We start from the raw sequence: 25,621 nt of genomic DNA, 5'->3' as shown, positions 1-25,621 counted from the left end.
GATACACCCTGGATTGGATACCATAGAAAAAAAATATTTAAAGTTTATTATACAGAAATCTAATAATCAAATGAATATCTTTTGCACACATTATGAGGTTTGCATTATACTGTATACAGTATATACTGTAGATGTTTATTTTTTGTTATACGAGCTTCTGTAATTAATGCATGTTACTTGAATAACAAAAAATCTAAATTCCCCATATACAGTACTTAGGGCATTCCTCCCATATAAAACAGGATACAAAATTCTGCCTATAGACCAATTTCGTTTTCCCCTCACTTTTAGACACTTCTTTTTTGACCTTTCGTATTTTCCTACAAAAAAGTTGACAATATATTCAAGTTATAGCGGTACCTGTAGCCATGTTCAATGATTGTTTTTTATCAAATTTAAATCTTAGGGCTGCATTAATCAGTTTTGCACCTAAGAGAAAATATTAATCGTAACAATTAAGAATATTAAAGTCAGTAAATGTCTATTTTAGCTCCAGGTTTTAATATTGTTATTAATGCATATACAGTATTTATAAAAATGTTTTCTGATGGTAAGAGGTAAATGTGACACAGTTAAAGAACAGTTAAGCTAGCCAAATTCATTCACATTTTTCTATTTGCCAGATTACCATAGGGGCCCTTCCCATAAACTTACTGCATCTCCGTAGACACAAAGATGTGTTAGTATGAATTATTACTAATGTATGAGGTTGACACTTTAATCCAAAGCAATTTACACTTGAACCCATTTATAGATGTATCTATAAATGAGCTGTGTATTTTACTGGAGCAATTTGGGTGAATTCTTGTTCAAATGTGCAATAGTAATTTCTCACCTGCGATGTGAACCCTTAACCTTCCGATTACTAAACCAGAATCCCTAACCACTGCTCACAATGGAACAACTACACACAATGGAACAGAGGTGCTACCTGCTATTGTTGATTAACAAATTCTACAGTTCCATGTCAACCAAAAGAAAGAGACAGATGAAAAAGGGGACTGCTTTAATGTTACCTAGCTTTACTGTATGTGTTCCATGCAAACTATTAAATATTGTATACGCATTTGTTTTTATAGCCTCTAAAACAGCAGTGACTTCATTTAATTGAATCATTCACATTTTCTCTCACAGTCCAAAGTCATGCATTAGGGATTAACAGGAAGTGCTAACTTGTATCCTGTATGCATCTGTACAGTATGAGTGCAGTATGAGTGCATCACACAGTTTCTGACAAGTGTATCCTGACATTAAATTGCTTGCATGTTTACCGTTCGGTAAGGTGAGTGAGCAGAACTCAGGATTTAAAAAATGATTGATAAATTATCTTGGTTGGGAGTTGGAGTTGAGAAAAGTAGAGTCATTTTCTTGGTTACAGCATAAGTGTTTTGTTGAAGGAGGATCATATTCAGCTAGCTGTTTTTGTGTTATGAGGTAGGTGTGTGCTATTTCTTGTTGACTTGCTTTCCCCTTACCGCACCATTTCAACGTTTATCTCATGACTTTTAGTTTTGTTTGTAAATATTTGGCAATTTTTTTCACTGTAAATAAAGCCCCATATTATATATTTACTGCTGAACTGGAGTTCAACCTGTTTGTATTTTCCCACCCCTACCACCACACTACCAAAATAGTTGTCATGGACATGTAGCAATTGTCAGGTTAGCGAATTATTGAAGTGGATGGATGGATTTTTTAATATTTTCTTTATGCTAGTTCAAGAGATTGAAATATTTAATAGTAACAGATGGTAAGACATGACATTAAAAACCTCTGATGATTTGTTTAAATCTAAAATAAATTGGATCATAGTTTGTCAAAAAATTAATGCTTATTTTCTAGCTTAGGGAGTGAAAACATTCTATTGCATTTGCAATATAACACTGAATAGCTGCACAAAATTTGAACAAAATGGGAATTAAATGGGCAAAAAATCAAATAAAACAAATAAAATACTTTAATAAATCCTGATGAAATCCTGATGTCTACCATTTTGAAGAGAAATTGAAAGAAACAAAATGTAAAAAAATACTTCCACATACAGTAATGAGGTTTTGTGTTTGTTAAGCAATGCCTGGTCTGGTGCAAACATTAGATCTAGTGTGTGTGTGGGGATTGGTTTTCCATTTTATTATTAAGAACATAAACTGATTAGCTACAGCTCAGCAAAAGTTATCAGCCTCAGGGTTTGGATCAGGGATGTGGAGCCCACGACACGCAAGTTGGCTAGCTAGATTAGAGCCAGTCAAACTGATCATACAGTAGCTGTTCAATGTCTTTCTTCCTGAGTGATCAAATGACATTTATAGCTGGCAGCAGCATCCTATTCAGCAGACTACAGGGACATTTATTACAAAAACTACTGCAAACCCTTCTTTTGCACATTACTCTAAGCAAAGTTCTTCAGAAAACCCTGCACTTTGGCTGCCTCATCGCTATTTTGATTATTTCAGTTAATAAGAAAGCAGTTTTCCAATAGAGCTTTCGTCCATTAAGGAACAATAGCAGAATATATGTGCTCTATACTCAGTATGATAAATACATATTATTTTATATTGTTGATAAGAAGCCCACAAAGAATTCTGTCTGCGTAAATTATAGCACAATTATAGAACTAGCTATTCTTTTGAGTTTCTTCTTCCTTTATTAAGACATTAGCAAAGCTTAGTAAATTACATTCTTCCATCTTTTAGAAATGAAAGAATTGAGGATTTACAGTATATAATATTTAGTACATTACAAAGTACATCATTAGCAATTTGTTATCATTACACAGAAAATACCTTCTTAAAATATGGGTTTCAACAATAACATAAATCAATACAAAATGGTACAACTGGTAGAGATTAGACCCAAAACCAAAACAGAATGCTCCCAAATGGCCCAAATGACTTAATAAAAACAGAGCTAAGGATTCACACCCACGGATATCATTGTTATGATCAAAATCTGCATGAAACTTTAGTATAGCTGTCTGTTGAGCTACTGTATAGTGAATGCAGTTGGCAAAAATAACAAATAATGCTTCAAGACATAGGTAGGAGAAGACATTGTCAAATGTGTTAAGATTCCACATCAGAATCAGACTTCACTGAAAAGCCAAAAGCCAGGTTGATTAAGGAACTGGCACATGAATTACAGTATCTTTATGCCTGTATAAGTATGAGTTCTTTGCACTGATGATGACGCTTACATATAGCTACAATGAATTTGCCTTTTCCAACATTTGGCTATCTTGATAATGGGAATTTAAATAAAACATATTTTGCTAGTTGTACTGGCTTTACTATGAAAGTGTGTAGACTTGAATATAGACTACGTTTTAAACATATAGTTTGTTAATACTTTAATCTGTAACGCAAATGGAAACTATTCAAAATAATCAGTTTGTGCTGGATAGAAATGTACTTGAAACATCCTGAAAGAAAATCTAGCTATAAATAATTGTCATAGCAGTATAATTTTCAGAAACCAACATAAGTAAATACTCAGTGGAGTTAGAAGTAATTTAGACACTAAATACAAATCCCTAATGAATTCTCAATGCACACAACATAATAGACTTGGCCTTAAAAACTATAATTTGATTTTATTGCTTTTTGTTACCAACCCATTATTATATTCCATAAAAAGTAAAATTGAAAGGTTTAGTCCTGGGGGATAGCTATCTATCTTTAATTTCTCACTTTACCTTTGTGAGGAAACACACACGTGCAGGACTGAAATCATATGACCAGTCTTGCCATGAACAGTGTGCCAGTCCATCTCAGATCAATGAAAGAAAGATACAACATAGGACAGCCAATCAAATCTACTGTGGCTAGCTTGTCTTTGGAGATGAAAGGAAACCAGGGCACCAGGAGAAAACCCACATGCACATGCAAACTCCACAAAGTACAGTAAGTGCCCCAAGTTTATGTGGAAACAAACTAAAGATCAGTGAAGTAGTGGGATAACATAGCATGTCATGTGTGAAATTCTTTTTTTTTGCTCATTAGAAAAATCAAATTTAGGTAATTAAACAAGAACGGAAAAAACAGTCGTGCATTTGCAGGCTCTATCATGGACAGACAAGAGCTGCGTGAGGCTCACAACATATTGTTAGAACAGATCCCAGATGGAAAAAAGAGTGTGTTTACCTTTTCTTGGTACTGCCGGCGTGAAGAGTCCAGTGACTGGATAAGGGCGGTGGCATGACCCACAAACATGGCATAGCAGGTGGCACCCACAATCATGCTCAGCATGGTAATCCAGAGGTCAGACATGCTGACTGGTGCGCGGGCACCATACCCGATGCACAGCATGTGGCTCATGGCTTTGAAGAGTGCATATGAATACTGCTTACCCCAGGAGTCATTCTGAAAGCGAGAAAGGGGGAGAATGATATTGCGCAAGGTTTAAGGCAATTTATTTGATGGATCACTGGATTTTAAGAGAACATCCTGCTCACATCCCCTTCATGCATGAGAGGAAAGATACACCAGTTTATAATCAGAAACTTTTGAGCAATTCTTTTCTAGTACAGAAACTTGATGGCTGTAAGCATTGCTAATCAACATCTATTATTTCCATTTCTTTTAAACTGCTGAATTTTCTGTTCAGCCTTGGGACATTTCAGAATAGAAGAGAAAAGAAAAGCCTTGCCTAGATTTGGCATGCACAATGAAGATACATCACCAAATGTTACATAAAATTACTTGAAAATGCAGAAAAGTATAAACAAGTTAATTACATATACTGTATATGCTGTTCTTTCCTCCCAACAATCTGTTGCAGTCACTTTTCCCAAGTAAGCCTTACTGCCAGCTGATGGATTGTTTGTATTTACAGCTGTGAATGTGACAGCCAAATATACAGAGTGTCTTTAAATTCACTTAACACTTCCTGTTGGGAAGACCTTACAAATGATAAAATGTATTTTAGTAAAGTTATGTCTGGATGAGCACATGATAATGAAGCACATATTTCAAAGAATTTAATTTTATCCCCAGCGGATGCCGTTAAAACTGTGTGAATCCTGCCATGTACAAGTATATCATTTTTTTAAGTAAGCTAACACAGTTGGCAAATAGTTTAGCCAGCCTGCGAAGATGGAAGAAAACAGAGATGAACTCCAATTTCTCACAACAAGAAGGACTTTTTTATCCAATAGCTACTGTATGCTCGCTTCTGAAGTGTTTATCTAAGCCAGGGGTGTCCAGTCCTGAATACATAAATCCTGGAGATTTTTTATTCAAACATGGCTCTTAATGTCCTATATCAGTTTATTGTTGGTTTAATTAAAAAAATAATAATATCCCCCTGATTTTTGGTTGGTGATGATTTTAAAGAGACACGGCTAACTATTAGGCACTGGGAGTTTGCAATGTGTCAAAATGGCTCTGCACATGGGTGCATTGGAGAAGTGTTTCAATTCGTAATTCCACATTGGAAGTGGTTTTACACTTTAACACTTTCTATAAAATCTGGCACTTCATATCCAAAACAGAAACATAAATGACTGTATACCAAGACTGTCCTTGACGATATTAGTAAACAGATCAGTAGTGACAACAGGCAAAGTCATCATCACTCAGGCTTATGTCATTGTCTCTTCCTGATAAAAAGACACACACCATGACTAATTAAGCATCTTGGGCAGTAACACCTTATGTGGTAAGTAGTCTTCTACTGTACGTCTAGCTGATTATCACTCCATTAACCATTTGTTCTTGAGATAAAGAGTTTCACAGATCTGAAACTAAAGTTCCACATGCTTGACCTGTGCAATAATGAGGTTCATTTCATGAATTAAGGCAGATTACAGAGGCCACTAACAGGGGACATAAATAATTCAGTGTGTGGGAACAAGTGGAGGTTCCTTCACACTCTAAACTAATGCTGTATGTGAGCACAACATGCAAGGATGACAAATTTTCCATTTTGTTCCTACACTGTTCCTTTTCCAAATGATGACTATGGAAGTTTAATTTGGTGAAAGACATCACTACATAAGACATCAAATCTTCAAAAACTTGTCACTGCAGTGCCTAAAATAGCTGGTCAAGGAGAGAGGATCCTTAACCCTGTTGCTCTGACACCATGATTAGTTATCTTTTTCTTGGTAGTTTCCTGATATTGTCCACACTAACCACACTCCACACTTCTCTCACAACAATGAAAATTGCTTGTCTTCTTTATAAAAGGGTATTTGACTTCACAAGGAGGTATGTACAGGCAATTTAAATTAACATTAAAATGCAAAATTACTTCATCCATTTTATCCCTTGTACTGTACACATGTATACTACACTTAAAACACAATACATAATAATACAGTATACATAATAATACAGCATATGATCTTAAAGGGAAACTATTCCCAGGTACAATGATGTATCTAAAAGTTTCACAAGCTTTATTAGAGAGAAAGTAAAGTTCTAGAGAAGGTATCATAAGGTAGTATCACTTTGTGGAAAATAGGCAAATTCTATAAATGTATTGAGTATGACCCAGTAAGAATGCATGCTTCATTCTGCTATTGTAATGCTATTTTGTAACAATGTTTAAAATGGCAATCGCATTACAATTCACCACTTAGAATATACATCAGCTGGGGGCATATCCCCATTTTCAATTCAATCTGCAATGTAATTCTCCGTGTTAAATAAGTTATTAAAGAATAAATATTATATACAAATTTATTGGTACACTTTGATTTTCTAATTTCCTTGAATTGCTTACAGTGCTGCAGAACATGGTTATTCAGTTTGCTCAATCACAGTAAGTACTGTAGCTCCATTGCGTTAAATAAAATGAGATCAACTTTGGAAAAATATAATCAATTACAAAATAGAACTTTGCAGTATGTTGTTTATCTCTTTTTTGAAGTATTTAAAAAAACCTTAAGCTGTTTTTCAGTTTGTACATGCTTACTAAAGCAATAAAAACCTCATCTGACCATCCATTTTTTACCAGTATGGTGAAGTAAGATTACTTCCTCCAAGGGCAATACAGATCTTTGACTTGACTGATGCTCAGGCCCCTGGGAAGGAACATTAAAAATCTAGAATTCACTTATGAACATTCATCCTAGAAAATAATTTGTGGAGCTCTCACCCATAAAAATGTAAATGGGATTGGCTATAGGAATCAGTGCTCATTAATATTTCAGGCATCAATAAGTTTCTTTTTTTGTAAATGAAGAGCTTTTACAGGTATATTATTTCTAAAAAAAAACTCTCAACTCACCAAGCAAAACGGTTTACAAGCATCTGCTATACTGTGAGGCACCACAAAACATTGTTCAAAGGTTAGAAAGAAAGAGCTAACCATGCTTGAATTAATGTCTTATATTTACTCAAGGGGACAAAAAACAATTTGTTATGGAATTTCTACCTTTCAGTTTTCCACACCGAGGGAATTCATTGTTATTCAATGAGTCAAAGGACATTACGCAGGATGAAGTCATTTCACAGGATATGCTTTTTGAAGGTGGCTGGAATGCTGTTTTGTGTCTCGAGGCAACCATGATACTAATGGTAGCAACGTTATCTTATCAAATGATTAAGTAGATGAGGTTCACCAGAGGTTAAAGCTAGTTTCATGCTATTAATCATGTAGATAATATATCCTACATTATACTATTCAGCAGTATGCACAGTACATTGCAAATGCTTTGAGAAAAAGCTAAAATGTTTAATATTTTTTCTGCACTGCATTTATATACATGTAGTCTATATTACTGTTTAGATGTGAATAAAAATAAATGGATAGTTGATTCTAAAAATCAGCATGAACTATTTCTTCTCAGTAATATAAGGGACAAAACAGGATTATAAAAATTGGCTATAAAAATTGACCAGATCCGTTTGCATGTTTGTCTGAAGTATACTGTATGTTTGGTTTAGTATATAGCTGGCTATTGTTGGAATTGTGTTTTTTACACATTGGCTTGTATGCATACTTCCTTGGTTTACATGAATTTGCCTAATGCTTTTATCAAAACAACTTACAGTACATACAGTATAAAGACATTGTTACATTGTTGTTATTACAACAGTACTTCAGACTGGGTTTAAGTCCAAGGCCAAAACACCTGCTCCTAGTATACTGGGCAAAGATGCTGTTTTTTGTGAATATTACATTAAGGTGTTTGTTCATACTATATTGGTATACATAAATACAGACCTACTGTAGTTTTCTAACATGTAATTGGTTTCTAAACATAGAGCATTTCTACAGTATGTATACTGTATCACATATGTTTATGTGTACAACAAAGCAACAAACTGATAACTCAACATTTAGTGAAAATCAGTTTTCTCACCACTAACTGTACAGTATGTATTAACCAATCCATTCAACGACCAAATCAAACAAACCTGTATACATAAAACATTAGCTTTCAAAACAAATAAATAGCATGTGCTAAAGATGTAAATTATGACTAGTTTGGCCCTTCATACCGTATCATTGGAATTTGAAAACACTCTTAAAACTGGATTTTTCTTTTGTTGGGAGTGTGGTACAGTATATTAAAGTTTTGAGCCTGATAGAAAGAGAAAAAAGAGAAAAAAAACAAGGCACAAGTGCTACTCATTCCAGAGTCATGTTCTGAAATGGTTTTCCTTGACACATTGAAATAAGTAGTAGATGCGTTTTGGAAAACAATGGCTGGGGAGTCACTTTCATTTTCATTTGGAGCCTGATGCTTGCTCATCAAATATGTTACTATGGCAGTCTAGAAAAAAAAACTTTGGAATGATGTTTGATTTGCCTCACGTCACAGAGTTAAACATTTCATTTCTTATAAAGTCAGTACTTAATTATTGAGAGATACAGAATTGTGAAAAATACAAAAGGCTGCTTATGTGGTTGGTTTTTGGAATTCCCTGACAATATAAAATAAATTCACAAAAAAAATGTTTTTTATAAAAACAATATTTCCAAAATATTTTTTGGGGAAGTAGGCAAAGAGCAAAACTAGCATATAACACAGTATAACATGTAAAACTTCGGTGTGGCATCAGAAACATAAAAACATAACTAGCACAACAACTGGCAAACATTAATAAATGCTTGTCTCAGTATTAGCGTTATCCTACAGTATATAAGAAAATGTTTTAAATAACGCAAATATTTAAAGAAAACCAAAAGTAACAAGGCCCAAATAACATTGTTGTAGGAAAACATAGCAGCAGGAGCACCATTAAACTAGTGATTAATTAGTTGTTTGTATAAAAACTTTACTTCATAACTCAACAAAGGCAGATATATGTGACACAGAATTCTTTAGGAGAAAAACATTGAGGATTTCTTTTGGAAATCTGCTGAGGGAGGCTTCCCTTTTTGATGGTGTTAACTTCAATCCTCTTAACTCAGAAAAGAGAACCTCCCTCAAAAGAGTAGATAAGTTGAAAGCAAATTATTTCCCTGAGGATACTGTTTATATAAATTACAAAACAGCAAATACATGCTTCAGAATAGACATTCACATAAAGTAATTTGTTTATTTTGGAAAGTAAAGAAAATAAAATCTTATATTATTATAGTTCAATAAAGTCCATATACACTGAATATTTCATTTTTGTTGAAAATCTGCTGTCCCCTCAGGTGTATTCTGTGGCTTATAGGAGACAATATTGTCATCAGGTATCCCTGGGACACTGGTTTTCTAATAAAAGCCTCAAGTTTAGTTCACATCTATAATATAATATCTCTCAGCACTCCTTAAAAATACAATCCTGCTTTTTTATATTTTTTAAATATTCTTTAGAATATATTTTGTAGTTTGCCTATAAATGGATGTACTGTAATATCTCATGATACTGGATGTAGTACCGTATGAACAATAAAACAAAAAAAACAAAACATTTTCTTGTAAAAATATGCTAATACTGAATTTTACATAATCTTTTTATCATTGGATTATATATGTATATTTTAAGCTCGGTGTGTAAATTCTAAACATTAAATTATTAGATAAAAATAACAATGTGCCTTTTTACATTATGGTAATCAACACTAACCCAGTCAGAGAGAAGGTGAACTAGCCAACCTGCTGAGTCATGGCTTTTCAGTTTAAATCTGTTGTATTGCTGTCAGCATATTAATGTCTAGCCTCGGGTCTGTATGAATAGATTTTACCACAACAAGCACAATTCTTATCAAAGACACACAGAATGGGGTAATGTTGTGTACACTGTGTCTTATGTAAGTTCTCCAATCAGTGTTAAAGGTGCAGCACAGCTAATATAGTCCTCATTAAGACATGAGTTTAAGAAAACCATATAAAAATATAGAAAGGATGTGTGAGTAATTTCTAAAACTATTCGTCAACAGAATTCCAAGCAGCCTTACAAAACAGTAGTTTCTATGGTTTAACTGTATATCAATAAAAAAACAGTTTTTGACTTTGATTAGGAGGACACGATGTATACAGTAGGTTGCTCTGCCTTTGTGCTTGGTGATACAGAACACAAATATCAAGATGTAGAGATTTAGTCTATAAGCCAAAATAATTTCTGTTTGTCTGTTTATAAAACAGTTCTCTGGTTCAGCTTTCAGAGTTAAATTTAATCTATGTAGTAACTAATTGTATGGCAGGTGCTTTATTGAACCTAAATGTAAAAGAACACAAATGCATATAAAAAAATTAAATATGAAACATAATCTTATATTCACAAATATGGCAAATTCAGATAACTTGCATTCAAGTATGAAGTTTCATAAAACCCCAAGTTTTATGATGGGATTTGACATTAAATGATACAGTATATGTAATTTGCCGTCATAATTATAAATTAATTATTAAATTGAATTTATTAATACATTTTTAAAAAAAAATAGCTTAATTCTTTCTAACAGGTGTCAGAACTAAATACGATTTTATTTGAAGAGTCAGTTGCTCACAACAATAATTATTTGAATTAATATTAATCTTCAATAGATTCCTAAGGATACTATTTGGATATTTAATTACTTATGTATTATTATGTATTAATTGTAAAAGATTGCATTCACAAACTAAATGTGAACATGCTGAAGAACTGTCTGCATTTTCATCTAAAGTATACTGTCTTTTACAAACTGCAGCTCTATTTTTGTAACTAAATAAATTCTTTCTACTGTTTTCCTTATGGAAGACCTTTTTCTGGTATCACAGGAATTGCTATTTATTCAGGGTTAAATGCTTTATAATTGTTTAATTAATAATTATTAATTGATAATAAATCATATTTATTATTTGAGTACTTACATTCCATATGTTTTAATTCCTGTTTTTTTACCCTTTTGAAATTTATACACTGGGGTTCTTTGTCTTGTTGGTACCTGGAACTTAGGGGCGATTTTGTTTGTCAGCTTTTCTGAGAATATCAGTCCTTCTGTCACAACCAGCTTTGCCTTCACGGCAGTCTAGCTCTCTCCTGGAAACTGTCCGGAAGCACCCCATTGCTCAGCAACACATCAACAAGTCTGCTGCGTTCTGATTAGAGCTCCTGATGGCACGCAAGAATAGGAATGTTTCTTTACATGCTGCAGGAATAGATTTTGTTGAAATTTTAAAATTAAATGTAGACACAGCCTACACTCATTTGGAGCCCTTCTTATGTTCTGTGTCCTTATGTTCATAGGAGACCAGCAAAGTTAGACCAGTGCCAGTCAAAGGTCTCAATTAAAAACTGTGTTGCAATTTTACTCTGTGATCTGCAAGGAGGAGAAAAGGGGAGGTACTGTAGGTAGTTATGGGATACAGTTATCCCATAGCAGAGCTTTCAGAAGTTTACATTTGCAGGAGATCAAATCTTATTTAATTACACATGCATTACTGTATTTAAATTAAATAAATACAGAGCATCCCATTACACTTTTCACATACTGTAAATGCTACAAATACAGATATGATCAGGAAATTACAATTTGTTGTGGGAATTACTTTGTTATTTTTCATTGAACATACTACAAATTAGCAATTGAAAATCACAGGTTAGTAGAGAGTTTAGCCACCATTACTAGTAATAGAAGCTGTACAGTACATCTGTGACACATGCTTTGCATCTGGATGCAGATGCTGTCTTTTGGGATTCTGTCCCATTCCTCTGCTAGAGCCTGAACAAGCATGTGCCTGTTCGCCGGTCTTTGACCCCTAGATGAAACACATCATCTATAAATGCCACCGATGTTTTATGGAGCTGATGTCTGGAGAGTAAGATATCCACAATATTACTATCACATTCTCATCTCTAAAGAAGTTACTGTTACATGGGCAGTAGGAGGACATGCAGGGTCCTACTGAATAGCTGTCAAATTAGGATGAGCATTCAGGAAGGGCAGCAAGTTGGGTTCAAGGAGTTCTGTAGCGAAAAGACACTCCTGCCCAGACAAACACACCTGGCTCTCCAGATAGATTTTGGCAAGATACCTTGACTCCCAGATCATGGCCTATTGTCGACGGACTGTGTCTGGCTGTATGGTCTTTTTTTTTTCACCAGCCTTCACATTCAGCAGGTTAATTTACTTTGACTCTCTCAATAATCAGATGATCTAGTGTTCGTAAAACAGGCAAAATTACACTCAAGTTAATCTTGGTCAGTCGTGAATGATCAATTATTCAAAACGACTTCGAAATATTTTATCAATATCTAAAATCCATATACTGTAGTAAGTCCATATAGTTGTTTTGTTTTTTACAATCAGCAAAGAAATGTATGTTTATGTACTTAACTGTGAATCTTTATTTAATCTTTATAAAACATTATTTTGTCTTTTGATGTATAATGTTTTAAAAAATCAAAGGTGCCTATGAGGTGGGACTCCACTGAAAATAATACATAAGTGGAACAAATATTACTACAGTATATAACATGAGGTATGATGTTATTCAAGACAATAATCCAGGGCAAGCACAATTTCATAAAAATACATTGTAGACCATCTTCTTTGACACAACAAATTAAACAAAGAAAGATTTATGTCCGTAATAATGTAATGTAATAGTCTGTCCATAGCAAAGGATAAGAGCTAAATGTCTGCATGATATATTTTTTAATAACTGTTTCATACTGTATTTATGCTTGTAATCTAAAGGATAATTAAAGCAACCATTTTAAAATGATCACACATATATACAAGCATAAAACTGAAAAGATACCATCAATCAGATAGGGGATGCCCATATTTCTCTATACCAATGCCCGTATGAGGGCAGAAAACCTTCCACTGCAGATGATGTTCAGTCTTCTTCTGAAGATTCACTTGAAGATTTCACTTGAAGATTCATCACTATGCATTGTCCTCATTATCATTAATAAAATTTAACGTAAAAAACACAATGTTTCAAAGATTCAAAAACTTCAGCACTCTATTTATGTTCGAACCTGATTCTTAATTCACATTTACTGACTATTGAGTAAACTTTTACCTTTTACCTACAGTACATGGTGAAGCAGTTTTTAATGTATTAATGTATTTAATGGTATTTTAGTTCAGTTTGTACTGCTGCAGTATGTCTAAATATGTTAAACCACAAAGTGTTAAGGGTGTGTACTACTCAATGCTGAATCATTCACCATTGCCATTGTTAATGAAAACAAGTATGTAGTGATCCCAAGTATCATGAATTTAATAATTGTAGGGTGTGTACTACTCAATGCTGAATCATTCACCATTGCCATTGTTAATGAAAACAAGTATGTAGTGATCCCAAGTATCATGAATTTAATAATTTATACATTCCATAATGAATTTAATAATAATAATAAAATTGAACACTTTGGTTACAGTGTTTTTCACATATTTATATACAAGCAAGACAGGATTAACTTATTTAGAGTGACAGAATCTTATTGCACTTTCTAATCATTCAGTGTTTAGAAACTGTGAGTTATTGGACTGTCATTCACAGGAAGTGTATTTCCATTATTTAGAGTAATAACTCAACATGGAAGATGCTTAAGTGAAACTAAACATCCTTGTTGAAAGAATAACATAAATTCACACTGCTTTCAAAGACATTCACAAAAAATCCAAAGAAAAAAATTAGAATGTTTAATTGTACTTTCTGAGATTGCTTAAAAAAACAAAAACAGACATACTGCACATGCATGGCTTAAATAGCTTTGTTACTGTAGTTTAGTCATTAATACCCATTAATGGGTTGGGTATTAACTCCTCTGTTATATGTAGAAATCTTTTAAAATTTATTTTTAATTTAACTGTGCCTTTTGAAGTCCATGTAAATAATATCTGATGTAGATCATGCTTTCATTTAATCATAAAGTGTCTACTACAGTCCTTCCTAAGCTATAATACTGTACTGTATGTACTGTACAGTCTTCTGCCGCTGGGTTTCATACAGGTCTAGCTTCTGTTAGCACACAGCCAATTTGAAGATTCTGTTGCAAATATTTAAGGCTTTAAAGGAAAGGGTGCCTGCCAGTATAAAGGGTTTATTCCATCACTAAATTCCTGTAATGTACCTGAGCTCTGTGGGCCTTCATTGTGCAACTAAGATTGATACTTTTTGTGCTGTCATAGCACACATCTGAAATTCACTTTCTATATTACTTCCAAATAAACAATGTGTTTTTAATGTGTGTTAAAAACAATGTGTGTTTAATGTATGTTATTAAGACTATTGTATAACTTATTGAGGCATATGTTTGCAAATACACAGTTGCTAAAAGTTATGAAAAATATTTTACTTTTTTTTTTACCAGCAGCGTGGTGCTATGGCAGTAAGTGCTGCTGCCTCACTGGTTCTGTTCAAGGATGGAACATCTTCTGTGAGGAGTCTGCATGCTCTCTCTCTTGGATTTTCTGTGAGTGCTTCAGTTTGAAAAATCAGAGTATCTAAATTGACCCTGTTTGTGTGCACTCTGTCCACTCTTTAGGCACTGGTGTCCTGTCCAGGGTGCATCACCTGCACTGCTACTGTACATACAGTACATGTCTATGTTTCTGTGACACTTATGTTAATTTATCATAGAACAATTTTTTGTACATTAAAACCACTTTTACTATTTTGTTTTAATACAGATCAATTGCAAATGATGTTTGTTAGTACTGCACCTATTTTAGTTCGTCACTAAGTGTGTGTTGACTGAAAAACAAGGTTCTTAATGAAATGTTCATGTACATTATAATAATAAGAACAATGTTTTTTCTATATTTAGTAGATAAACAATTGAGAAAAAAATTGAAAGGACGAAGATTATTTTTACTTAATTTTGTGTAATTATGTATACAGTACAGCATTTTCTTTATAATGTATTACAAAACCTAACAAAAAAGACCTGTCTCCCTTAGCTCCATTTATTGAGCTGCAGTGACCTCCTATTTTGTGTGCTTATTGAACATCCCGAAGGCGAATACGTAACTAGCCCTGCCAAGTTAAGACAGATCTCAGGCATTTATAGCATTATAGGTAAATAATGGACTCTAAGAACAAAGTGTGACTGATGCTGCATTTCACTCCTAATGAGAATAAAACTGACATACAATTGATTTCTCCGGCAATAGAGACCACCCAAGACGATGAGTTTTCTGATATCAAAGTTTTACTGCAGAGAGCTGTGATTCACCCATTTCTAATTTTACCTTCAAAGCAAGTACAAAACACAGATAGATGAAATTACTGTCAGGGTTGATGGAAAGGTAGAAGTATTTGTAATCTGTGGAACCAAGTCATTGTGAGAATGTTGAAAAACTGAATAGTCAATTACTCCAAGGGTCCTAAAGAAATCCAGGAATCTGAAAAGTACTTTAGAACAGATACTAAAGATGTGTTTTACAGAATTATATACTAAGCAAGTAAAGCATGTAAAATATGTAATACACTCAATCATCATTATCTACAGTATAGGTCTATCTATCCACCTGTCTGGTATAACAAATTCTTCAACAGAAAGAATAATATAATGACATAGAACAGGGGCTATAAACTAGCAAGAATATGGAAACCTTGTGTTCTACCTAAAATGAAACCACTGATCCCTCGAAACTGAAAGCCTAGACAAAAAAAATGTTGTTGTGTACACAATTTTTTTTAAATCCAGAAGAGCTATAAACAAAATACCTTTTTTGCTATTTGTGCTTATACAAATTTTAAAAAAAACAAAAAGCAGAGTAACATTAATCTCAGCCTTGCTCCTTTTGGGCAAACACTAGCAATGGTCTTTACCATTACTTTTTTTTGTATTGTGGCTGCTCTGGAAGGTTTTTGCAAGTGCAATTACATTAGACAAAGAAAAAAATAAACAAGTGATCTAATGTGTATATGGTATTGTACTGGTAAGAGGAAAGTAATATAATGATTCCACCTGCCAGGAACATGGAATCACAAACAGCTGTTACCTCAGGGTCACTCCTTTATTTGCTAGCAGGTTTGACTCCGTGACAGGGTAACAACAGACATTACAATATATAACTATCCCTCATTAAATTAATATTTTCTTATGTTACTAAAAGCCATACTAAGATCAAGAGTTCTCGGATGATAAACAAGAATCTGTTTTAGATGCTTGAACCAGAAAAAAAAAACTAATGTACCTTTGGAATACTCTAATATGTGCTTCCTTATAAAGGTCATCCAACCTTTTAATCAATCAACCAGCATGAAGTTTAAAATTCTAATCTCATAAAATACAAGAAAGCCAAGAAAGAAATTGCTACAGAGATTACATTAAATTGGGCATCAACCTTTTACTGTCACAAAAATATGGGCATCTTGCTTTCTTTGTAAAACAAATCTCTTTCATTAGAAAAGCTTTCAGATTTTTAAAGTATAATCCTCAGCTGAACCTAAAGCTTGCAATATTAAACTGTTACTGTACTTAATACTGAAGATTCAGTATTTCAGAAGAAAAATATGTCAGATTACTATTAACCAACAGCTCAAAGCCTTAGAGTGTTATAAAATGTTGAGTTATAGAATCAATTAATACTAAAACCACTATACTGCATTGTGTTGTTTTTTTTGTCTATGCAATCATACCATATTTATCTTGAAGAACTTTGCCCTGTCTTTAAGGGAACAAAAGCTGATTTTTTTTAAGACTGCATTTTATTGGTGTTTTACGTTTATTCTGTGCCTATGTCAAGTTTGGTTGCAATGCCACTCTAGAGCAAATGCCATTTAAAGGCTTTGCTGATAACAAAACCTAGACTGATCTTATTCTTTCTAAAGCCTATGGGCTAAACCTATGGTTATTCTTATGGCTCACTGAATTTTAAAGCTCTTGAACAAGATAAATAACATTTAACTATGATGCCAGATGACAAACTTTAATAAAAAATGGACAATACTGTGTATTAAATATTGATCAATAGTACAGTATATCAAATACTGTCAATTCATAAGTGAACTGGTTTACTACAATTTGGTGTTATTCATGACTAATTCACTGGTATTTTGCTTATAGAATGCATACTGTATCTTATTCTGTTTTCTAGTTTTTTGAATGAACAGTTCCAACTTTTGTATAACCTTCCAAGTTCCAGGCTTAACAGTTAACACGATAATAAAATACACAGTGAGCATTAACATAAAAAAAATCAATTTTACTCAAATTCATATTCAGCACCACATGTTGGAGAATGGGTCTTTTTTTTCTTGGAAAACAGATGAGGTCTGAGGAGGATTAAAAGATGGAATGTACAGTAGTAATAAAAATATCCTAGTCAGCATTACTTTGGCCTACCATCTTTGTGAAACCTAGTCCAACACTTATAGTGACAAAATAATGTATAATGTGGTTGAGCCTAATAATGTAGTCCTAGATGTAGCCATCAGTAGCTATGCAACTTTTTATGCAGTACTACAGGAAGTACTGTGTACAATATGTTTCTATAACTATGGGTCAGAAATGAGTTTCACCGCCTGATAGTAATGGAGACAAAACATATTGATTTGTATTGGGGACTTCCTCACGACATTAACACTACTTTTCCTGGTACCAAGGGATCTTTTTAGACGTTGTTCATATAGAGATGTCTACTGTTGTTCATGTGACCAGCCTAGCTGCTGGTTCTATCAAAGCACTGTTAATTTCACCATCATATTCCACTAGTGGGTTTGACTCTCAGGGGTCCTCTATGAGTTAGAAACATACAGTACATGGTTGTGGTTGTTGGGTGAGATGCTATTGTACTTCATGGAGGAGGAATTGGAATATATTAGACACTTTGTTGTTATGTATCACCATCGAAATTTTATTTCATTACACCTAAATGTCAGAGGTACCCAACTCTGGTCCACAAAATCCTGTCCATAAGAAAAAATGATTAAACCTACTACTGTAACCAACAACTGTCTACAAATTCCAAATAAGTTCTTGGGGAAGCTTTCCCACACCTTTGGACTTATTTAGCTTAGAAGGAAGGTTAAAGCATTCATAACTAATTATTGTGTTTACTACATAAGAGCTTTTGGTACTAAACTTGATCCCACATCCGTGTACCCTACTTACTGTCTATTATGAAGAATGTTTATTTCGGACCAAAGGACCCCCAAAATGAAGTCAATCATGGCAGACATACAGTACTAACTGTGCAGCAAATCACTATGCCACTATCATTCTTGGTTGTAGTCTGACCTGCAAGACCAAATATTGTATTGCTTGTGAAATTCACTTTTCTTATTTTGTGAGAAAATTGAATGTGATCTCCAGCTATGTTTTGAAGTAAAAATGAAACTTTAACAAGAGTTCAACTGCTGTATATGTGTCTTGATTTTATGGAAATACTTGTGTGTGGCAAACGAGGTCCCAGTTTGACATATTAAACTACTGTATCTGTTCTCTATCTACATTTGTGATATGACACAGCAGAATCATGCCATTGGAAATTGAAAACTACATATATATACAGTACAAAGGATGCACAACACTTGGATACAACCATAGAATGTAAAGGAAAAAAATAAACAAACACCATGAAAAATTTACAATACTTACAACCATACCGTTTAGCGACACCCAGCAATCTGGAGGGAAATCCTGGAGAAGTGGCACCAGAAACTGGAGACAACCGTCCCAGTGGCAAAGAAGAAGCATCATTCCAATGAGATTAAATATTCTTACCACTGCACTTGCGAGATCATATGTCATGTGGAAGATCTGGAAAGAAAAGCAACACAAACTGATTTATTCCAGACAATTGGCATCAACTAGTGCCTGGTTTGGCTGTAAAGTCCCCTGTAAAATTGCCCCAAAAGAAAGAAACAAGAGAAAACAATGTTCCAATTACAGTAAGATGATTGAGGTTTATTAGAGAATGGATAAGTAATTTGTCAGTATAATTAAGATTAGAAACATCTTTAGGTTGTATTTAAAGTTGACAATCTAATTAAGCTGCAATAAATAATATTGTCTGTCAAATCCAAAACTGGGCATGGGTTCCAAATCACTAGAAAACAGCATAATGTCTAAATTTCTAAGACAGGTGCACTGAACACTAATGCCACAAGGGCTTTGGATTTGTCAAAACTATGGTCTCATAAGCTTTAATTTCACACTAGGTTTATTTTTAGTATTTTTTGGATGCACAAGCTGTTGCAAAAATAATGAAAACAAGATGAATTACACAAAAAGAAGATTCTTTAATAGTCCTTTTTCCCTAAAATTGTCAAACTCTGTCTTTAAAATAAATTTTAATTGTAACTGTACAGCACAAAAGCGATGGCAAGATTGATGATCCAAATATTAAAGCTTTAAGATCACCTGAATAGAGAAATCACTAAAAAAATTATTAACTCAAATATGAACTGTTTTCAAAGCAGAATTTTATTTATAGTAAATAGGTTTTTAAAAATACTTGCTGGTTTTCTAACTGTATGAATCAACTAGAGGTTAATCTAGGGTTTGAGCATCAGAAAATAATTCTGTAGTCACTTGACCATTCAGTACGTACAGTATACTGCATTTATAGTGTCATATCATATTGTATAATACAGTATCAAATCATAGCCTGCTGTAATATCTATGAATGATCATAACCTTAAATTATTATTTATTTTTCAGTTTTCTTTTAAATATAATCAACATTATTTTATTTATAAACATTATTTAAATTTCTGAAAATCATATCAGTCTCACTTATTCTTCAATTAGAATGTAATACTGATCACTTGGCTGGATCGATGTAGTTCAAAACAGGTAAAGATCTAAGAATTATGTTTCATACACAGCATACTGTATGTGAAATCTGTTAGGCATACAGTATATTGCTCAAAATTAAGTCTCAAGCATAAAATGCTCAGTATGTAATGCTGACTTAAGTACAAAGCCCAGTGGTTTATTAACTCCAAACTCGTATGTACAGTAGTTAGACTTTCCATTCCAGAAAAAAAAAATGGTTTCTCTTGTAATATAAGGGAATGAGGCAAGAGAAAGTACTGCACAGTTTTTGTTAACTTAGTTTTTTTGCTGACACTGAGTTCCTTGAGGTTCTCAAGATGTGTATATTTATCTTACAGCTGTGATGGTGCCCTAGGCTAGCAGTCATACAGTACAATTCCCTTCCCCATCACTTAGTGGAGCTGTAATCAAGGTTTTTATTGCTCTGTGGAAAATATATTTTCCCCCAAGTTACTCATTTTCCTGTGAGTCATACAGTACATACAGCAGAAGAGCTGCAGATACCGAGACTTGAAAAGCAGACAGATTCTCAAGTAATGCACAACACTACAATTTAATTTTTACTTAGAAAAAAACAAGTATTTTGACACAATATGTTTTTACAAGTTAAAGCTTGGTTCAAGCATATATGGTGTCAGGAGATAAATAACAATGCAGCAGTATTTACATATTTTTAGACTTGATTTGTTTGATATATTTAGGATTACTTTGGGCACAACAGATGCCTGTTCTTCCTAGATCTTTTTGGTTGTTGTTAGTTTTATAACATCCTCTTTCGTCACGATAATTGCTGTGCTTATCATTGTCAGCCATTTAGGTACAGTTTACAGTATCTCAATAGCTGTATCTTATTTAAAACATTAAAACCCTTAATAGTGTATAAGAAAATTTATATTATGTGAAAAAACTAATTTTCACATGCTAAGAAAACAGATATTTTAAAGTATCTAAATATGCATTACTTGAAGAGATACAGCCTATTTATTATGATTAAGAACATAATAAAATTTTCAAACAATATGACTCCTTTCAGTTAACAAATATTAGGTTCTTATCTAAGTATTTCATCTAATTGTTTTGTGAAACAAGTTTGTTCCAAAAGCAAAATGATGTATTGTACCATGTAACACCACAAATTCTTTGTACTTCACATTATGTTTTCCAGGAAATGTTTTCATTGATTTTTCTATTTATAAAGTATTCAAGGTTGAACACTAAAAAAAGGGCTTGACCTAAGTACTGTAGGAAATGTGAAAAGGAAAAAGCCATCATGTACTGTACCATTTCTTATTTTCCAGCAAACTGTATTCAGCACATTCTTGTTTGGGCTGTGATTTTATTACATGTGTGAATGGCAACTAGCACATCAATAAGTATTTTCATGTGGACAACTTACACTAGTGTATATAATAAACTAAATATATCACAGAAACAACAATAGACAATTGTATGGCAGATGTTTGAAAACAGTACCTGGTTTCTTTCTAAAATCTTATTCCCATGAGTTAAATATTTAAATACTGTACACCCACAATTGGTTTAATTGATCGTAGAAATGTGGACAGTGTTTTGAAAAGGTCAAGGACCTAACAAGATAGCTATACAATGATGAGACATTCTTATTGCATTCTATTTATTAATCTTACCTTTATAAATCTCAAAGTATTCACAACCTTTCTGGAAGTCTTTAGAATGCACAGGGTAATGTTCAAAAACATGTAAAACCACAACTACAGTAGCTATGAATCAGTCACAATATTGAAACAGCACATTCTTACTTTGAAGCAACAATTAGATGCCACAATAAAAAAGCACATCTTCTCAAAAGCTTTCTATTGTACACCTATTACTTACCAATGTCTTTCCGGCAAAAATAGAAGGCAAAGAAAATAATTGTGCAATTTAAACACTTTGTTGAAACAGTAAGAATGAAGCAACATAATTTGAAATATCAAAGAGAAGCATACGATGTACAGGTTTAAAGACAATTTATATTTTTTATTTTATTTGATCATGTACTTGGAAAATACTATACCCTTCAGTTCTATTAGAATCTGCAATTATTCTGTTGTTTCATTCACCATAATTTAGAATTGCCAATTGTCAATCATCTCTGTTGACCACTGATTTAAACCTGTGTGGGAGGAATGCAAATTCTTCAGAACTTGCACTGTCATGCCATCTGCATTGGTTTATATCACAAACCCTGCAGTGTCAATATCCAAGATAAGGTGTCAGTGGGAGGATAGATGTACAGTAGCTTTGTGCGATAACACTGCACACTTATACAGGTAGCTGCCAAACAAGGCTCTGTGGTCATTGATAGGTAGCATTATGAGCACGCCCTGGCCAACTCAAAGACATTCCACCCCAGCACTGATCAGTCAACTGTGAGCCACCTGGGGAATTCTGAGGAATCCTGGTTACAGAGGGCTTATTACATAGTCCACACTGGAACCAGGTACAGTATGCCTGTACTCTGAATGGTACCTTAGCTACTGTAGTTTAGATACTTGAGAGCCCCCAGAGCTGTTTAAGAAAATGAATGTTTGAATTACAACAAAATATACCAGTAAAGCAAATTTTAGCTGTAGCAATAGCAATAGTTACTGTATAACCTATATAAAAATGCCATTAAATTGTGATTTTTAAATTAACTTAAGTAGGGATTAGTGTGTGGAAATAAAACAAAATGGTGAGAATCAATTGTGTTTTTTTCAGCCACATCTGTAAAATACGCTGTTAGTTTAAAAATAAATACTCCATGAGCAATACACATGACAATCATGACATTAATATCTTGATAAGCCTGATTGTAATTTTGTCATTTTAGTGCTGTACAATACAAATCTTAAAGGTGAAGACATGCTAATTCAGATACTACTGCACATAAACTGTATGTGCAAATATATGATTACATTAGATTAGATATATTTACTTTAAAATATATTTTAAAATAGATATGGCTCTATTTTTAAACTTCATCACATGTACAATAACAATGCACAGTTAATACCTTTCATCAGGTTTTTTCATCATTTAAAAACCAATGGAAAAAACAGTGTTTTTGGAAAACTGAAATTAGAAAAGTGCATTCATCCACAATGAAAAATATATTGATTATTAATAAGAAACAACATAAATAGATAATTTTGTTTAATTATTAATATTGGCTCCCCTCCACAATAAGAGGAATTAGCTAAGGAGGTTTTTTTCAGGCCAGAGACATAGAGGAGATAAGGAATGCAATGAGTGCTGGGATAGAAATGAAATAATTTTTAAAAATATCTAATTTAATTAATTAATTTACTAAAATTAGTACTAGCCATGGCAGTAGTTTTAGTAGTGGTTCCACTTTGTACTAATATCATTAAACAACATTTTAATTTATATTTAATATGTTAAGAGATTGTTAAAAAATAAGAAAATGTCATAGTACACATACAGTACTTACATTTTTTTTGTTTTTTTTGTTTTGACTTGTCAATTATGCCCAATTACAGTTTATCCAGAGCTTGAGGTAATTCTTCTCTATTTTTAAGGCAATAGGATTGCTCTCTCCATAAACTGCTTAATATTCCAAGGCTGTACTCCTATACACTTGTATTATTGTCCAATGGTTTTGTGTTGTGTGAAGCAACAAGATAAATTAATTTTATGCTTAAAAAATTTACAAAATGGTATGTTTTTTAAAAAAAACACAATTTGCTCTTAATTATGACAATCCTAATCTGCTAAAAGTAAATTAAAACGTTTTCAGGTGAGGATTACAATGATCAAAACACTTAAATTTAAGGTTTTGTCCTTTGTGGTTACATACTATAAATGTGTTGTTGTATACAGTAGTAAATTTACTGTATTACAATCTATTGTGTTAATTCTAGTAAGTATAATAGTGACTTTCAATGCCCTCCATTGAAATATTCTTCCATTTCAGTGATTAGTCTTCTTTGTCCACCAAAGCAAAGCATCTCTATCATATCATTCATGGTTCAGAGGAACAACAGCCAAGTATATACAGTAGTTATCCTATTTACTTCTATAATGTTATGGACACGAATGATTAGTAGCTCATGCAATATCACTACGCTTGGGAGAGTTTTTCTATAGCAGTAAAGGCTGAACTAGAAGTCATAAGACAGTTCCACCTCCTAAATACTGTGATATAACAAGAGATAATTAATATTGGTGATCATAATTTACAGTGACTGCATGTTCTAAGCCTAGAGCTTATACACACAAGTACAGTATACCCTCACCATGAACAAGCAGTTTTGTGATGATGGATGGAATGATTGTAAAAGCAAGAGGAACAAAATAAGATTGAAATTACTAAGATATCTCCTTCTCCTAATTTTTCAATTTCACTAGCTATACCAATTATCTAGTTTCTGGTACACAAAGTAAATTAGTCAGATGTACACATGATACCAAAGTAGGAGGATTGTCAAACACCGTGCAAGAGGCAAACGCATGGCAGATGATACTTAATGTAGACAAGTGTACAGTTTTGCATGCAGGTAGCAAAAATGTAAACGATAGATACAAAGTGAATCACTGAGACAGAGCAGACTACTTATGAACTTACTGTACAGTAAGTGTTGATGTACTGTAAATACTGTACATCTTCCAGATAATGCAGGGAAGCAATTTAAAAGACAAACAACATGCTAGAACACACATTTCTAAGAACTTAAATCCATAGATCTTATGTTTAAAAAACACAGAGATAAAACATTTTATTGAACAGACGTTTGGTTGAACGTCAAGTTCTAATCTAGCTCTTCCGCATCCCCGTGCATAAAATCTCCCTGGCTGAACATGACTCTGTGACCATCTACTCTAATACCCCTCTCTCCACCCCATCATCACCACAGCAGCAGCCTCCCTGGCTCCTACTGTACCTCATACAGTAAGGAGGGATGTGACATAATTGACCTCCAACCATCATTGTCTCTCAGCCAAGCGAGTAACAGCCAAATACTGTATATAACCTGAAGCCTACTGTACGTGGCAATCTGAACTTTGTTTTAAAACCGGTAATCTACTTTTGTCATTTTAATTTAAAATCTGACTGTTTATTTAGTTTTGCAAAAAGTATTGCAAGAAAAATTCCTGACAAAAATAGCCTTCTTGAGAATGTCACAATGCAAAACAGAGGAAATGAAGTCAAAAGACAACAAACCTTTTACAAATGGTTCTAAAAAATAAAACACATGAAAGAGAATGAGAAAATAAAGAGGTATAAATTCACAAAAAATGTTGTAATTTCTGCATTTCAGGAGTATCCTTTACAACTGCATTCAGATTTCAGTATCTTTTAACATTCCTTATCAAAGGTAGAATGTTTAGAAATGTATTGTGAGCAGTCCATTTGCAAAGCACATTTCAGTTGCTAATTTCCAAATTTGTTCTCCTGGGAGCATACATTAAGTCAAAACAGCTCTCGAGTATAGGCTTTCTGATTGACCTACAGTACCATCTCCTTGTCCTGATCATGTTTG

The 25,621-nt window shown here is 33.3% G+C and overlaps 1 protein-coding gene across 1 annotated transcript in view; it reads right to left on the bottom strand.

The window, feature by feature from the left end:
• Positions 1-25,621, bottom strand: part of hcn1 (hyperpolarization activated cyclic nucleotide-gated potassium channel 1) — a 91,344-nt gene that overhangs the window by 31,183 nt on the left and 34,540 nt on the right. The window contains exons 3-4 of the mRNA XM_088910734.1: positions 18,936-19,097; positions 4,140-4,358 (exon numbers count right to left, since the gene is read on the bottom strand). Coding sequence (XP_088766860.1) covers positions 4,140-4,358; positions 18,936-19,097 — 381 coding nt within the window. The remainder of the gene's footprint in view (positions 1-4,139; positions 4,359-18,935; positions 19,098-25,621) is intronic.

The sequence above is a fragment of the Atractosteus spatula genome, chromosome 3, assembly GCF_055471065.1.
Source record: "Atractosteus spatula isolate fAtrSpa1 chromosome 3, fAtrSpa1.hap1, whole genome shotgun sequence".
In the NCBI taxonomy this organism is placed as follows: Eukaryota; Metazoa; Chordata; class Actinopteri; order Semionotiformes; family Lepisosteidae; genus Atractosteus; species Atractosteus spatula.
This window is presented reverse-complemented; position numbering and strand designations above follow the sequence as displayed.